Source organism: Calidris pugnax, unplaced genomic scaffold (genome assembly GCF_001431845.1).
Source record: "Calidris pugnax isolate Ruff unplaced genomic scaffold, ASM143184v1 scaffold74, whole genome shotgun sequence".
NCBI lineage: Eukaryota > Metazoa > Chordata > Aves > Charadriiformes > Scolopacidae > Calidris > Calidris pugnax.
Window position 1 is genome coordinate 1,844,785 of NW_015090790.1, and position 17,763 is coordinate 1,862,547.

The window sequence follows — 17,763 nt, forward strand, 5'->3', positions numbered from 1 at the left end:
AAAAATTCACGTTGTCTATAAGGAAAAGGTGCAAATTCCCACTTATTTCCTTCACCGGAAAAAAGAAAATGCAGGTCTGCCCTCCCTCTCTCCCTCCAGCCACACGGATGCCATCGCAGTGGCACACGAAGGTGCAGTAATGGGCATTTTTGTGCTCCACTCCTCTTGCTGCCCAGTTACAGCCAGTTCCCATCCCTTCCTGGGAATGGATGAGATGGAATAATTTTTAAGGGCAAGTAACACAAAAGGACCCTGCTGCTTTACATGGTATCTTTTTTCTTTCTAGAAAGGAAACCTCTACTCACGTAAATAAGCAATTTACATCTCCTTGAAGGACTCTCAGAAGTTTTACAAATGCAGAATGCTCGAATTCCACACTGACTTTTTCCTTCTGTTTAGCTTGTAAGAATGTTGGGGTTTCAGTGCTAAGAATGTTCCTAGCCATTTGCAAGAACAACAAGCATTACAACAAACTGATCTGCAGGTTTATTTAATGTTGCTGATCATCATCTTCTTCTAAAATACGAAATATTTGTGTCTAACACCAACTATTTTAAAAGAATAATGAACAAGAGTACTGGTGTTGTCTGAACCCAGGCCTGCTACGTAGTTTGGCTTCATTACAAAAAGAAGAAAAAAAAAAAAAAAAAAAAGCTGTGCTATGCAAGTTTGTCATTTAACACAACTGCTATTCCTACCCCACCTCCCAGCCCCAAAGACCTTGTAAAATCAGGTCATTTGTCACTAGGCCAAATGAGAAATCCATCATCCCTGGACAACGGGTACCTGATACCTTAGTACTAGACAAACACAGAAACGTGACCCTTGACAACTTGTTTCATTGAATGATTTTCAATTGCTGTCAGATACCAAAACACACAGAAGCAACAGCAACAAGAAAAAATAAAAAGTTTTCTCCAAAGGAAAAAAAAGTCAACTCCATTTGCATCCAACGCCTTGCATACTCACCTAATCAAATACTCTACCTGAAATTTACAGACAAAATTAGTGGTTTTAAATATTACTGGGGTTAATAAAAAAAAAAATCTTCTGAAATTTTGATAGCTGATTGTTTATGACTATTTTTCCCTTATTCTCCTGCTTCAAAATACATGCCACCCCAACAGCACCAATAGTTTTGTTGGTCACGTTTTGCCTATTAATACATGTAGGCTACAGGCAACTTTTTCAAATTCTTCTTCTCCCATTACTCTAATGAAGGAACTGCACCAGAAGCTTTCTGTGCAATCCTTAACTGAAGCAGCACACCAAATTCTCAGAAACACTCCTACCCAATACCAGAAGACAACCATTCTCCCAAAGACAAACTTCTAAGCACACATCTGCCCGCACACACCCCTCTCCTGGAAGCCCCAGCTAAATTCGTTCCAGGTTAATGCAGCCACTCAGGCTCAAGAGGTCAATGCTAAGAAACGTGCACTCTGGTTTCTACCTCACTCATGCAGAGAAGGGTAAACATTCTGATGTTCAATTTGACTTCACACAATAACCACAAAAAATTCAAAAGAAATTAAATCAATTCCTTAACACTGTAGGAGATGCTGAAGATTAGACAAGCGGTAAATTCCATCTTTAATTTTAACATATTTCCAGATATGAAATTCTGCAAAACTTCTTTGTTACTTATTATCTTTTCACTCCATAGGAATGAACATAACAGTAAGTCAGATTTAATTTTCTTAAATAGTCATTTAAGATTTAATAGTCTTTTCTTCTATCTGGTATTTGCCAAAATCTATCAATACTGACCTCAGAAATGGATTTAATCTTCCCCCCAAACATTATACCCTTGAATTCTATCTATCACCCTATGTTCTTCCCTATTCCAAAGATGTAGTTCTGCAGGAGATAAAGTGGATTAAAGACATATTGAGGATTATAGATTATGCAGTTAGAACAAACACAGGCAAGTATTTCAAATAGCTGACCCTACAGAAAGGAATCACATTCTGTTCTCAAGATGATATACAAAAATAGAAAGCACATTCCACTAGGAAAATATTTACTTAATAATTTATCATTTAAGAACTACTACTGTACAAATTAAAGTACAAAGACAGCATATTGAAATCAATGTGAAGATATATATGCAATTATTATAATACAGCTTCGATTTCAACTGTGATTGGATTTACAAAGTTTACTCCAGCACAAATCACACTTCTTTTTTTTCCCTGGAAGTCCTGCGATTAAAACTGATTCCATTTTTTTTTTTTGGATAGGAGAGGCTGAGAAACACAGTACTGCTGAAAAGTCTAGTAATAAAAGGATAAAAATCTCAAAGTATCCAACTGGAAAGAAACACCACTGAGATGTAAGAATCAATTTAGTCCAGACATTAATAGCTTCCTTAATGATCTATATGATTAAAATAGCATATAGATAACATCTTCTGAGGATATGAAATAGGGAACTTTGAATAGCAGTAAAGTCAGAAATAACACAAAGGAACCTAAGCAAATTCCTTACATGTCCAGAAAATGAAGTGAAATTCAGTCTGGAAAAACACCAACTTATACATCTGGGAAAAATAATCCCAAATATAGATATTCAATATAGACAAGAAACCTGGGAAACAACAATGCAGAAAAACTGCCTCAACCACAAATGCGGCAGGAGCTCAAAAGAGGGGGAGGCACTGTCTGTCTGGCCACTGAATCTAGGAATTGGGGGAGAGAGGGGGAGAAGGCTGAATTAATTCCCTTTTGCTCCTCTCCCGAAATGAAGCAGACACGAACGGGCACTCTATTCAACTATCTTTGCTGCAGCTCTGGACACCAGATACGTCCTGTTGCTCAAGACATTTAAAATTACATGGGCAAAAATATTATCAAGTACTGAATGCTTTATCTAAGAAGTCCAATTATAATGAAAAAACAGTCTGTGCTTTGTTATTGTATATTATAGAGCTTTTCCGGTATATTTGAAATATCAGGGTTTTTTAATCCAGAAGTATACTTACCCAAAAACAAATAAACATGAAAATATGTTCATTTCCAAACCATTTGTTTTTTATTGACCATGAAGTTTTGGCACATTTCAGCACAAGTGAAATAACTTTGAAGATGCTGGCTCTCAAATGAATTTTTGCTGCAGTGCAATGCCTGTTCACACTAGGATCAACTGTGCAAAACAAGGGGAGACCAATGATGCACTCATGTCAAATGAGGTCATCTCAGAATCTCTTCTGAAGGGCATGTCAATCCTCCTGTCTGCAAAATCCTTCATTAGAATGTTTCTGCAACAGGAATGACTATTCCTTTCCAAGCAGTGAATAAAAGAAACTTGCTTAGAGATACTTCAAAACCTGCTTCTAGCCACTTCTGTTTCTAGATATTATGACATTCCTTCATCAGGAGAACTTCCTGAAAACTTAAGAAAAATACTTTTCCATATTAATTAGAATCTCTCCAATTCCCTTACATTCTCAGAACCGGCTCGGAAGCACGTACAAAAGTTCTGAGAATGGTTTGGGTTTTGTGGGGTTTATTTTTCCTTTTGTAGAAGGGCTGCTTTGAGGTGGGGATGTCTCCCTCGAGTGTGTTAGTTGGAAGCATCTGTCCCACCTGAGATTTGGAACTACCTGAACCAAACCTTGAACTTGGCCCATCTTGCCCAAGAAGCAAGGTGCTCCAAATGCTGTTTGTTGAGTTTCATTGTGCGCATCATGGATGTGACAGTTTAGGGACAGCAGGACACTGAAAGAATCGGAAGAACAGACTTGTCCTGGGAAATTCAACACATTTCTCCTGCCTTTGGAATTTCCTACCATTAGGATACAAAATATTGAGACCACTGACTCTGTGGTTGTCTTTTTCTTGAAAGATCGCAGCTTTTTTTATTTATTATTTGGGACATTTATTTGTTGTTCCTGATATTTAGGAAGAGTGAGAAATTTCACTCCGTGACATGAAATTTCACAGTTAATGGGGGGATGGGGTAAACATAACCTCAAGCATTTCGTTCCTTTCTCCTTCCTTGCCAGGACTCCTTTTGACTCATCGCAATGAAGTCCCTAGAATTTTTCCAGGAGCCTTTTCACTGCTTAATTTATGCCTAACCCACAGTACGGCTCCCATTTGCTCATTTCTCTAACACTAAAGGACTCGCTGCAGTTCTTTTCACTTGTGGCTAACGAGATTTAATCTGGCAGCTCGGATGAGATTCTAAAGCAGTTTACAGGAACGGACACTTTTTTTTTTTTTGAGTTTATGGCATCCAAAATATAGACTAACAACCACCTTGTTGGCTGTCTCTTCCTCAAAGTGTATTTAAAAAGCCCTGCATCACACACCTAATGGGTCTGCTCAAGTACCTTTGCCATCTGACATACCCTGAGACAATCCCACCACTTTGCCAAGAGCCAGAACCACAGCCACAATCTCCATCGATTTAGACAGACAATTCCAGAGCTGCTCTTCTCAGAAGGACCCATAAGCACTTCTCTCTGTCATTCTTTGTAGTCCCCAAAAAAGAGCAACTAGAGTGGCTTTTAATCTTGAGTAAAACACTTGTCACGCCTCTGTTTTGCCAAAAGCAGATGCAGATTTGTACTAAGATCCTTTATTAGAGGCAAATCACAGCCGTGGTTATTTTCTCTCCTTGCCGTGGCCTTTTCAACCTTTCAGCACTTTCTAAAGATGAGTAGAAGTTTCAACCACTACGCTTTCTTAGCACTGGTGGGGAAGGAAGTTCCGTTTCTTCTAATAATAAGCCAGACCAGGGGGGGAAGAAAATAAAAAAAAAAAAGAAAGAAAAGAAGCCCAAACAAACAAAAACCAACCAAACAACAAACCACAAGAGAGCGCATGGAGGAGAAAGGACAAGGCAAATGACTGCATCAATAATGGAAAGAGAAGACTGTCTTGCACTAAGGCCCAATCACTGCAACAGAGGCAGGATGGCGCTGGCATGCTGCTCTTCACAGCATGGATCTCCATCCTGACAGGACTAGTCTTGACTCCAGAGAATCACAGAATGACATGGGGTTGGAAGGGACCTCTGGAGATCATCTAGTCCAATCCCCTGCCAAAGGAGGGCCACCCACAGCAGGTCCCATAGGAACATGTCCAGGTGGGTTTGAATGTCTCCAGAGAAGGAGACTCCCACCACCTCCCTGGGCAGCCTCTTCCAGGGCTCTGCCACCCTCAAAATGAAGAAGTTCCTCCTCAGGTTTAGGTGGAACTTCTTATGTTCAAGTTTGTGCCCGTTTCCTCTTGTCCTGTCCCTGGGCACCACTGAAAAAAGACTGGCCCCATCCTCCTGACACCCTCCCTTGAAGTATTTATAAGCATTGGACTCCAGAAGTGCAGACAACCAACCACTGCAACACACTGATGGAGCTTAGGAAGATAAACAGACCTTATTTTCTTTTTTTTTCTTTATAAATATAGCTAATTTTATTATAGTGAGATTTTTCAATAAACCTCTGCAACCCACTCCACCTGGAGTGCTTGTTTTTGCATGTATGAGTAAGTTTTATCACCCTCTTGTGGAAAAGTAAGTGAATTGTACCTGTGAGAGGTTATAGGAAAAAGTAGAAAGTGGGAGTAGGGAAGGCAATAAGAACAAACAAAGAAGAAGAATGAAGTATGGGCTGGGTGGAATAAAGGAAGGGGAAGTGAAGGAGAACAAAGATGACTAATAACACAGTGCCACTTCCGATTCTTCAAAAAGCAATCCCAAAAATGTTATTTGAAAACATCAAAGATAACAAGCTGCCAAATTTATTCCTGGTAACACTGACAATATCCAACAATTAAGTTATCTTCTCTACAGTGGTTCAAGTACTGTCTCAGTTGTAATCAACACCTTTTGCGCCTTTGTTTCCACATGCAGAGGAAAATACATTCTCTATAAACACCCAAGGTTAACTGTTCAAAACTGAAGTCAGCAAACACTTACTAGATACTTTCTTATTTGAAAACTGACTGCATATAGCATCTACGCCCTGCTGTTGGAATGTGGAAGTGGAGAGCACAGGAGCTGAACTTGCAAAGAAAACCGATGAAGTTTATGTATTCAAATTACATCATACTGGGTAACAAAAGAAAAATAGGAATATTTAATTCCTCTGAAATCCGGATCCTCAGTTTCTGCCCATTCCCAATATCAATCTGTAATATGAGAAATTTAACTTGCCTTCCAACGTCTTCCCTTACAACGTACCCATATGGCAATATATTCAAAACCTTCAAAGCAACGAACAAATCTATTATCACCTGCATTTTAGAAATCGAAAACCCAAGTTTGGTACAAGCATACACAAAAAAGAAGCCAAGAACATCATGAGAATATTAAGTTAAACTCATGACACTGCAAAGAAGCACAAAAATCCCAAACAACAAAAAGCCAACTCATATTAGGTAGATATCACAAGCATGGTGAAAAAATAAGAGATCTCACACAACGTATCCCTAAAACTTTCTAAAAATCTTCCAGGAATCCCACGGAAAACTACAGACTACATCCAGTACAAACTACAGTTACTTCTTCTTAATGACAATAAGTACTTTTTCTGATGGTCGTCAAAAAGAGTTAGAAACCCATTAAATGTAATAATTCTAATGACAGATCTTCTGAACTTTATGGTAAAAGAATGCCTAAAGAAACTCTTCCCTCCCGTTACACAAACTATATTTATACAGAGCCTCTACACTATTCACAATGAAAAGCATACAAGGGATAACTATACAAGTTACATTTATGTCATTGTTTTAATCAAAATCTGGCAGTAAAGTAATCCAGAAAGCATAAAATTTCAGCTTAACTTTATTCTTCGTGAAAGTATCTGATTTTTCTGAATAAAAATTACGGTGTCCGAGTACTTAACCATTACCTCCAACTGGGGGGTCAAGTCCTAAAATTAATACTTTCACCAGTAGGTACACACAGTTATCTGCATTTATTCATCATCCCTGAGATATTACTGATGACTTGCTTTAGATTCTGCAAAATACCCATCAAGTAAGGAATGTTAAGTCTGTGATTGATGTTTTGCAGCAGACGCATCTTTTAAAATTCATTTCAATTTTAAAATCTTAAAAAAAATGCCTAATTATGCACAGATTTTTATAATCGGAGTAACAAACTGCTTGCCTCCACCTCTCTCTTATAATTTGGTCAGTTCTGAACTCCAACGTCAAGTTATCAGAACAAGCTCTTCAGATGAGGGAACACAAGAAGCTACTGTTACAGATGAGCTAGCAATATGTCCAATGATGTTCAACAGACTTTCCAGCAATCTGTTGGTCTATTTTTTCTTTTAGGAAGCTACCCAGAAAGGATCCCTTTCACTTTCTCACCTTCTGCCCATTTAACCAGGTGCATCGACTCTGGTAGACTGTGTTCCTTCTCTGCCCCAGACTCTTAGAGATGCCGGTCCTTTGAAGGACCAAGCACTTTACATGCAAGGAAAATACCACAGTTCAGAACCTGTCCTACAGACCAGAAAGGAGAAAATAGCAGTAAAGTAAAGTAAGGGCATAAATGCAAAATAGTGATCCTTTTTTTAAGAAAAATGTATTTATACAAGTAAAATAAACTTCCTACAGGAGACTGAAAAAATACATTGTTATATTAAACAAATTAAGATTATATACAATTTTCGAAGTTATACATGTATCTCTATCAATTAGAAAAACCAGCTGGTGAAAAATCTCCTATTATTGTAAATCATTATTACTCCTGATCAAAACTGATTCCCCTGTAGCTTGACTTCAAGACTTTGTTCAAAACAGACAATTTTTTCAATTAAGTGCAACAACTAAGGGCACAAAAGTATTTTACACTGGTTCTTTGGACAGCTGCCTTAGCTTTTGAAAATGCTCGACTAAGATCCTCAGACTGAAGCTGCAGCATTTTTATTTTTTTGGGGGGGCCAAAAACCACATGCACAGAAGCTACTAACCCTACGTCACAGTTCACCACCATTTCAATTCTGCTGAATTAACTGTTTGAGAGGACACAGGATCAAGGACAGAACTAAAATTAGGAGGAGGGGAAATGTTTTGAACAATCTGGTTTGCATTGTGGCCCCACAAACGCCTGGTTCAGCCCAGATGAGAGGCAGAGCTGGGGTACATGCTTGGAGACTTCTCAAAGAAGATGTGCCACCAGAAAAAAAACCCTTGACGTAACCACACCTTCAACGAAGACTGACACTTAGAACCAGCGAGGTTTCAAACTAAGATAAGCCCTGTCATATCCTTCTGAAAGAAGAGTCTAGTATTTTACTAACAGATTTTCCTTCACCTTTCATTAACTCATGCCCATTTGCTGGTATTTGTCTATTAGACAGTTGCCAAGACTACACAGTCCCACCACTAATCCAAAAATGTCCAACCCTACCAAAACTCATCGGGTCCTCTCGTCTGTTACAAGGATTTTCGCCCAATTGAGTCAAAGAAACAGCAAAACTTGAATGAAAAAAAAAAAAAAAGTAAAAAAAAAAAAAAAAACGCTGCCAAAATAGTAAAGAATTAGCAAAAGTAGAAATCAAATCCTGTTACCATGTTTCTAGGTTGAAAGAAAACCTTCCTCCTCATGTCTGCTCTTGCATTCATGTCCCCCATAGTTTCAAGCCAGTGAGACTCCGTTCAGTGTCCAGTGAGCCAGGAGCTGGTTTGCTTGAGGACGGGCCCTGAGTCAAAGAAACAGCAAAACTTGAATGAAAAAAAAAAAAAAAGTAAAAAAAAAAAAAAAGTAGGTGAAAGGAAGTTACCCTGAATCTAAAAATAGTTTTCTGTCCTCCTCCCACTCCCCAGAACGCGTAAATGAAAGTGCTCTTTTCTCAGGAAGGCAGTAGCTTACAAGGGATGAATATGAAAGGGCTGCTTCCTTACTATAAAGCTGTAACAATTAACACTAGTAGTTATCCCAATGTAAGTACTGAATTTTAAAAACAAACCAGAAAATAAAATAAGCTCAAAACCCAATCTTTATACATGACATTAAACATATATACAACAATTTCTTAATACACAAAAATATATATTATACACAAACAGATTTCATAAATAAGCCCACAATTCCTGGGATATGGACAACGTACCTTTCATAACATTAATACTCCATATCATAATCATAATAATAATGAAGGTGGCACTATACTTCAACAAGCATGTATGCTGTACAGAAATAATTGCACAGCTAAACCAGAACTTACATTTGTCAAAGGTTCTTTGGGAAAGGAATACAAAGGAGGTACTTATTACAGAAACAGGAGGTTCTATTACCGACACATAGGGCGACACTCGGACACAGAAAAGAAAATTCTAATATTATTAGATAAATAAATAATGCTGGGCAACATATTATAGAGACATACTGTACAAATACAGACTGAAAAGTTTCTGGTAGTAAAGTTTTAACCATCCTGCAGAAAATTATCCAAGATTTTAGACTCCATCTTGTGAAAAGCACAGAAACACATTTTACACAGTGATCACAAGTTACTTCACTTCAAAATTAAATTGAACAAAAAAAAAAAAAAAGAAAAAAGAAAAAGGAAAAGGAAGAGGAAAGAATGATCATCACTTAACATTTCCAGAAGTTAGACTGAGAAACTCAGGAAGTAAAACAGTTACACCAAATGTTTCACATTAAAAAACCAAAACAGATCTCCCCCTCCCAAAAAAACCCCCACCATTACCACCACGGCTATAGGAAAATCGCTGGACCTAAATAAAGAAACTTAGAAATAAAGACAGACAACTGAACAGAAACATTAGAAGACCAGGGCTAAGCTGACAGAATTTCTCACCAACTGCAGTTTCACTAAGACACTATTAAGATAAGGAGGTATATTTGCTTCAAGTCAGCATTTCTACATATGCCCATTCCCTCCAAATACAGCTCTACAAAACTCAGTTCCAAACGTGGGAGACAATAACAAGCAGAGAAAAATTCCAAAATACAGAATGCAATTAGTGTATGGCCCTTTCTAAACACCAAACAAATACATTTTAGAAACAACCAGAAATCTTTAAGGTTATCAGAAAGAATTATTCTACAACCACCAAACATCAAAAAAAATTAAAAAGAAACTTAGGCATATATTAAAAAAACAACTGCCAAGAGCACAAGAGAAAGTGAAGAAATTAATTGCATATGACAAGAACTCCATACGTCTTAAGAAAAAATAATAAATAGGCTCAGTCCTTCTTCCTGCTGGGATTGTGGCCCTATTCCCAAATCTTTCATAGAGATTGCCCATTATGTCCAGATTTATTTCAACCAGAATGGGCACAAAATTCCTAGAAGTATTTCCAGGCTTGATGCCTGATTCACCACTGACTATGTACAGCACAAACCAAGTTGCAGGGTTTCTTCCACACAATGACTTAGGAGTCCTCGGATCTATTTCCAATGATGGAAATACAGCAAAATTTTACTTTGAAAAGTCACAACCACTATGAGCCTAACTTCCTGTTTATAAATTAGGAGAAAATTATTAGCTTAGATATATTATTATCAACACCTGTAAAGCATTCCAAATATCACAAATGGCGAGTAGCCCAGAAAAGAACCAGCCAACCCTCGAGGAAGTAAATGCAAAATAGAAGCTGTATCTATCTTCTTCTACAACTCAAATCATCGCAACTTCCTTTACGTACAATTCTGAAGGCGGTACCCATAACTCAGAAAAAAACCCAGACTTCTTATGATAAAGAATATTTTTTAAAAAAATAATCAAAAGTAACCATATTTGAAAAAGAAAGTGCACATCTTGCAGTTCTCACCTAGTCAAAAGTCTTTTGGAGTTGGTAGAATTTTCTACTATTTAGCCACTTCGCCATTTGACCTATAGATAGGATTCATAAGAAAAGCTTATCATAAAATCTCAACTACAGGGAAATAATATGATGATCAAAAGCAAACAGCAAGTAAAAAGAGATTTTTCCCTTTCTGACTATGCAATGCTCTTTTGTTGCCACTACAGTAATTCTTTAATGTCATGGAAACTATCTGATAATATATTAGAAGCTCAATATATTTCATAATATTGAGGTAGCAAAGCAATAGGTATTGTTGACAGAGAACTTCTGTTCGGAGTGCCTATTTTAAGGAAGAAAATATATCTAAAAATAACAATCATACTTTGAGCTGTTTACAACAACAACTATAAACAGTTTTAGAAAACCTGAAAGTAAACTACACTAACTATATTAGATCATTGGAAAATGTGGTAGAATGTTAGAAAAAAATAGGCAAACCTTGAAATGACAAAAACTAGATACACTGATTTAAAATTTAAGTCTTACTTTTGGACAGTTTGCTTTACCTAATTTATGTATTTTTAATGAGGGCAAGGGGGACAGGAAGAATACCATGAATTACAGGCAGGTTTTCTGTCCAATTTCTCAAGATGCTAAACATGAATTTATAAAGCACATGATCTTTTTAGGCATCTGTATGTATGTCTCTGGACACTCCCCTACCATTACAGGTACTGGCAGAAACACAAATGAAGTCCTCATTCCCCTTTTACACTTTGTTTTCACGTGTCCACTACAACATACCTTTTTTTTTTTTCCAACCAACTGCTTTCCAACATTGCAGTCCTACCAATCTACCTCCAGAGACTTCTAAGTAAAAAAGAGTATCTACACAAAATGAAAGTAAAATAAGCCTCTGATAAATAATACAGTTATTCAATGCAGAACAAGCACGATTTGAGGTTTGGTTAACAAATGTGGGCTGGGTTTGACTAAGGCACAGAGGTGGAAGTACTCAGTCCCAAACAAAGTGCCCTTTGCCAGGACAGCTCTGCCACAAACCAGTTATCTAGGGGACCTGCCATCCTCGACGATACCAACCGCCTCTTTAAATGTAAAGCCAGGAGAAAAAGCCAGCTTTTTGGATTGTGGCTCTTGAAAGCCTAAACTCAGCCCAGCAGAACCTCAGAAGGCACATCTTATTTTCTGAGTGCATTAAATGTTTGTTTACAAAAGATTCAATATACAAACTTCTGTTAATTTAAAAAAAAAAAAAAAAAAAAAAAAAAAAAAGAGCTAACAACGAAAAACCCCCAAGAGTAATAACTTAATTTCTCTGGATCTCTGGATTTTTTTTTTTCTTTTCCTGGAATGAGCAACAAAAATTCTTATTGAAAATTGCAGTTCTTCTTGTTACATTTCCTAAATAGCAGATCACCCTTCAGACTTATACTCAGCATCAAAACATAGTCTCTTCTATTTCTATTTCCTGAAACATTTTTATTACCAAACAAACAACGACGATGCTGTCTTATCTATCTGTTTTTGCAATACAGGCATGTATGTTCACAGAAAGCAACAGACTGCATTAAAACACTACCAAAACAAGCCATTTCACTATATATGACTCTGCCCCTAGGGAAAGGAATGAGAGCAGATAAGATGTGACAGATGTGTAGTCATGTCACTTAATACACTACTGGAAGGTGCTCAAATCATTATGGTGACAGGCATAGTATAAAAACTTCCAAAGAATGGACTAAGTATTTATCTAGTTTTATGCATACATGATTCTTGTAATCAAAGAAGATACTGAAGTCCATAAAAGTGCTGTTTGAGAGAAGGCAGCCTGCAAACATCAATATGCAATATATAATCATTTAAAAAGAAAAGAAGAGAGCATAGCACACATGTTTTTGTCAGCAAAGCCCCTCCATTGTGAATATGAAATATGTCTAAGGTTGAATTCAAGATCTGTCCTCTAAAAGTTTCCCATACTGAAATATTTCCTAAGAGGTTTAATTAAACTTGAAATTTACCCAAAACAAGAAGTTTAAATAAGCTTAGCAACTGTAGATCTCCAAACTGATTTCATTTTTTGCTGAGACTTTAACAAGCTATTTTGCTGAAATCTCTTCTCGGTTTTGGGTTGAAAGACCCAAACAGCAAGGATGAAATTGGAAATCATATGATTACTGGACTGAAGTAATAAGACTGGTCACTTGTTTGAAGATAAGTATAAACCTAAAAGTTTAAAGATTAAGGCGTTCAGGCAACTGCCCAAGGAAAGCATGAAAAACCCAGGAGGAAATTGTTTCCTCACTTCTTTTAGGTTTAATAATCCTGAATGGTACAAATATCAATGGAGATCAAGAATATTTCCAAACAGTAGCATGACTTTTAACTGCCAGTGTCCCTTCAGCAGGGACACTGCTGTTTCACATAGACCCTTAGGCCCAAATCCTGCAAATTAATCTGCCCCAGGTAGATCCCTGCGCCTCTGGGAATCCGCATTAAGTCAAAGAGGGAAAACTAACTCACAGGATCAAATTCTTAATTTGAAGCTGGACCACTGTAACTCATTATGACACTAATCATAAATGTCTCACCACCACTCTCTGCTCCCCATCTGTTTGTTTTATCTTATTATAGTTTTATATCTCAATCCATGGGACTAGCTACAGTGGTCAAATTAAGCCTATGTTTTTGCAGGAGCAGGTCCTCAGACAAAGGCAACGTTTCTCTTACGCTTGCACACGCGATAGTTTATACCCTGAATGGGACGATACAATCGAATGAAATAATTGCAATATCAATTTTTTAATTTATACAAATACAAATCTCAGCCTTTTCCAGTAATCTAGCCATTTAAGCCAAAGGATTAAGTCCATCCACCTTCTGGAGTGCAGCAACTAGTATTTTCAAAGGAAATAACCTGTGTGTCAAAAATGACCTGCAAAAGTATAAAACTGAGCTTTCAAATTATTTTAAAGAAGTATTTGCTTCTTTATCATACTCTCACAAAACAAGGATAAAGAGTCATAAAATAATACCCACTGCAGACTACAGAGTCAAATCCACTGGCACCAACAGACCTTAAAAACTGAGGAATGCTGAAGGTGGGGGGCACATTCTGGTACAGCCTCCCCAGCTCCCCAACACCTCCCAGTCGGTCACTGGTGGGCACGATGCCGTGGGGCCAGACCAGCCTCTCTTTTGACCCAGTATGGCCATTTGTGCATTCTTACAGGTATCCCACGGAAAGAAGCCTCAAATATTTTCATGACAACTCCACTAGAATTAATCCTAAAACCCTACTATGAATTAACTTCAAAAAAAAAAAAAAGCCATTAAGGTGTGAGTATCTGGGGGGGGGGGGGGGCTTTGCTTTTTTACAACTTCTCCCTTCTTATGAAAAAGCGGGGTTAAGCCCAATTACACTTTTATTACATATTTCAATACTCTGATTAACAAATTTGTCAGATAGGTAGAGGAGAGAATGTGAGAAATATACTTGCTCCCAAAGCAAAAATGAGACAGACATAAGATGAAACCTATGAACCTTGCTATTTTCCAGAACGATCAGCACAAACCATGCTTATTTTCACTACTTGTAACAGAAAAGAAGAATAGTAAGGAAAAAAAATAAATTCAGAAAACTAAATAAACCATTTGAGAATTCAGAGTAAAAGAAACACTTCTGGAAGGCCATTCCTCCTTCCTCACCAGAGATAATTCTCAGGTGCTTCTGGGCCCCTGGATTTGTACTGAAGTTCAGGAACTGGGATTTAGGGGAAGCATTTACACAGCATGTAACATGAATACTGGCATCCTTTCAAAAGTAGTATGCTGGATCATAATTTTCTTTCCCAAATTAGAGGTTAAATCTGCCAGCAGAAACTCAACCGGAGCTGGGATACGCAGTAGTGTCTTGCCTAAGACCTGATTGGCAGCATCTTTCCTCTCAAGAGGCTGGAGCTCATGGGACCTTTCGATTTCAAAACCCAGCAGAAGCCAGGAGCTGGGAGTTACCTATTCACAAACGCTCTAAGGCATTGAACATAAGCCCGCGGGCTGCATTTGGCACCAGTGGGACAGGCTGCAGACCCACACGTTACCAGGTTAAGATCCTAAAAACCAGTTTCTCTCTGCTCACAAGTCAATTTACCCTTCTCAGAATTACTGTTCATTTAGGCCAACTGCTGAGGGTTCCCAAACCAAAATACTCACACATATCCTGAGAGCCTTGAAAATTCAAGTCACAGTATGAGTGAGCATGAGCATTTAAAACTTTCAAGAAGTATTGCAAACAATCACCACACCCTCAAGTCACAGATAAAACATTTTGTAGAGCTTAAATACATACGTTTCTGGCACGAAACATTTCTCATTGCTGGCAAAATTTCCTTGCAATTTCTGGCAATAGAATACTTTTGAGTTTAGAAATCATCTGTAGAGTAATATTGTTTTATTTATTAAAAATAATTCTCCATCTTACCTTTTAGCAGAGGCAGGGGAGTTAACTCGATAGGCTTGCCCTGAGACCTAAACTGGGAGGAGCTTTGCGACCTCTTCTGTCTGGCTTTTCTGACGGACTTCCGAGAAAATCCGTCTACTTTATCCACTGATGGAGGAGTAGTTGGTGCTGAGGACATATCCCTACTGAAGGAAAACAAATGTTACAAACATATTCCAAATGGAAGAAAGGGGTAAAGACTAACCTAAATCTTCAAAAAATCCTTCTCTTTCTGCACTGCTCTCCCACTGACAAGTCACCCAGACAGAGTGTTAAGAGAGTTAACTCACAACACACGTGCAAGTTGTATAGAATAAACTTCATGGAACAGTGTAATAATTTTTCTCGCCTACTCTTTCACCTGTGTCTCCCATTTGCCAAAAATCCTGCAGCGGGAAGAATTCAGACCTAATGCTGACATCATTACATCAACAGAATTTCACACACCTGCAGATTTGACATAGGCCTTAAACTGTATGTTCTTTGGGATGAAGTAATTTCAACTCATTCTGTAAGGCACCATGCATGCTAAAGCATGGGTCCACAAACAGGTACAAATATTTTTTTGGCATCAAAGTCATCAATATGCATACAGCCAAAAAAAATAGGACAGAAGAAAAGCTCATTTATTTGCCACACCTGCATACAAGGTAGAAATACAAGAAAGTACAGGAAAAAAGTACTGCTATTTTCACAATTTCACTAACACTGACAAATTTTATACGTTCTCTCTTTATTTTCATTTTTTAGAAATACTCAGTTATTTCCTTGTGAATCTCTTTATACGTAGTTATTCCACGTTCTGACATTTCTGTAAGAATAGCTGTGTGGTAGCCATAACTGTTCTAAGGGCAGAAGCCAGACAATGTTTGCAGGGAGAGGCAGAGAGCCAAAAAAAGATTTCTGCAAGCAAAAGTTTGTTTGTTTCCCAACTCGATCAGCTGGTCTAAGAAATAAGCATTGCTTCTTCCCATAAAACTTGCCTCGGTAGTGCTCCTGTAGCTGATTCCATACTTCTAAGAAATACCAAAAGGAACCATTTAAATAGTGAATTAATCCAGCCAGCTATTGTATTTCCTAGTCGTCTTCTCTCCGTTAAAAAGGCCCGTCACATCTTGGTAAAATACATGAGTAATACTTCAGGGAAACAACACAGGAGGAATTCAGGCCTACATATTTCAAGCAGCTCTGTGTACAGTTAACTTCACCAGCATTTTTTTGACTGAAATCAACAGAACCATCGGCGTTAATAACGGGATCATTACCAAGAGCAGCTCTGTTGATTTCAGTAAGGCTACAGAGTGGTGCAAAGTTAAGCATCGGCATAAGCATTTGCAGGATCAGGGTCTTAGAGCACGTCCTTGGAAAGCATTACTCATCCTCAGTGTCTGTTGACTTCAATTACCAAAGTGACTCGTATGCTAAAAGAAGTTGATTCCACAATATAGAGAACACTTTCGAGTACTTATTTTATTAAAATAATTGGTTACTCATACGCTCCGTAAATTATTAAATTCATTGAAACAGGCATTATTTGGGTTTGCCTTTTGCAAGGAAAGCTTTAGGAAGTACGATTTATTGCAACAGTGTAAACAAGTTCCAAAACAGAAGAACTATTTCATGCAAAATATGGGCACTAAATCTATCAAAAATGGAAGTACAAACTCCATAGCTTCTTCGAGGAAGCATGTGCAGCACCCAGAAGCTGAACTGTGCAGCTGGCATTACAATAATGAAAAAACGTTACTCCATCTTTTTTATTTCTCCTGAGGTATTCTTTCACTACCAGCTTAGGCTTTCTAAATATAATATACTATCAGCAACATGAACCTGTGCCTTAAACTGGTCTTGTTTATCATCCGGGGGGGGGGGGGAATGCCACTATCAGCGGGGCAACTATCAGCAACATGAACCTGTGCCTTAAACTGGTCTTGTTTATCATCCGGGGGGGGGGGAAATGCCACTATCAGCAGGGCATTCAGTCCCCAGACAAGATTAATAAATAAAGAAGTCAGATAAACTGAAATAGAATGGCCTGTACTTTAGCAACCCACTTCTAAGATTTCAACAGTCCGCCAAAAAACATAACATAAAGTTACCTGTTACATAAACCGAAATGCTGGAAATATCAGCAAAAAAACCCAAACCCCATAATTCTTAAAACCTGAATCACTTGGCCCCATTTCATCTCGTCAAAAAGATTCCCCTCCTCATCACGTGTATCATGAAAGTGTAACCGTTTCTGCAGAAACGTTTGCACGCTCTCTCAAAATTAAATTACCAAAAAAAAAAAATAATAAAAAAAATAATAATGGACAGGGACTAAAGTAGATCACTTAAACTGCAGGATCATTGTGTCAGCAAGAAGCTTTACTGACACTTCCCCGCTGTAAATTTAGTAACAGTTTTCCCTAACCTGCTTTATAAATTATTAAAATCTAATTCTAATTCAACAAGACTACATCCAGCCTAACAACCTTACAGTAAACACTGATCTTTTTTTTTTTT

The 17,763-nt window shown here is 37.8% G+C and overlaps 2 protein-coding genes across 3 annotated transcripts in view; one reads left to right on the forward strand and one right to left on the reverse strand.

Annotated features, from left to right (window-relative positions):
• PPP2R5E (protein phosphatase 2 regulatory subunit B', epsilon) overlaps nt 1-15,429 on the reverse strand; it is a 79,261-nt gene extending 63,832 nt beyond the window's left edge. For both annotated transcript variants that reach the window (XM_014966581.1, XM_014966580.1), the window contains exon 1: nt 15,238-15,429. In XM_014966581.1, coding sequence (XP_014822067.1) covers nt 15,238-15,394 — 157 coding nt within the window. In that variant the 5' untranslated portion in view covers nt 15,395-15,429. The remainder of the gene's footprint in view (nt 1-15,237) is intronic.
• A 347-nt stretch (nt 15,430-15,776) lies between these two features.
• Nucleotides 15,777-17,763, forward strand: part of LOC106902784 (alpha-protein kinase 3-like) — a 20,999-nt gene continuing 19,012 nt past the window's right edge. Inside the window, exon 1 of the mRNA XM_014966571.1 lies at nt 15,777-15,806. Within this exon, the coding sequence (XP_014822057.1) occupies nt 15,777-15,806 (30 nt within the window). The remainder of the gene's footprint in view (nt 15,807-17,763) is intronic.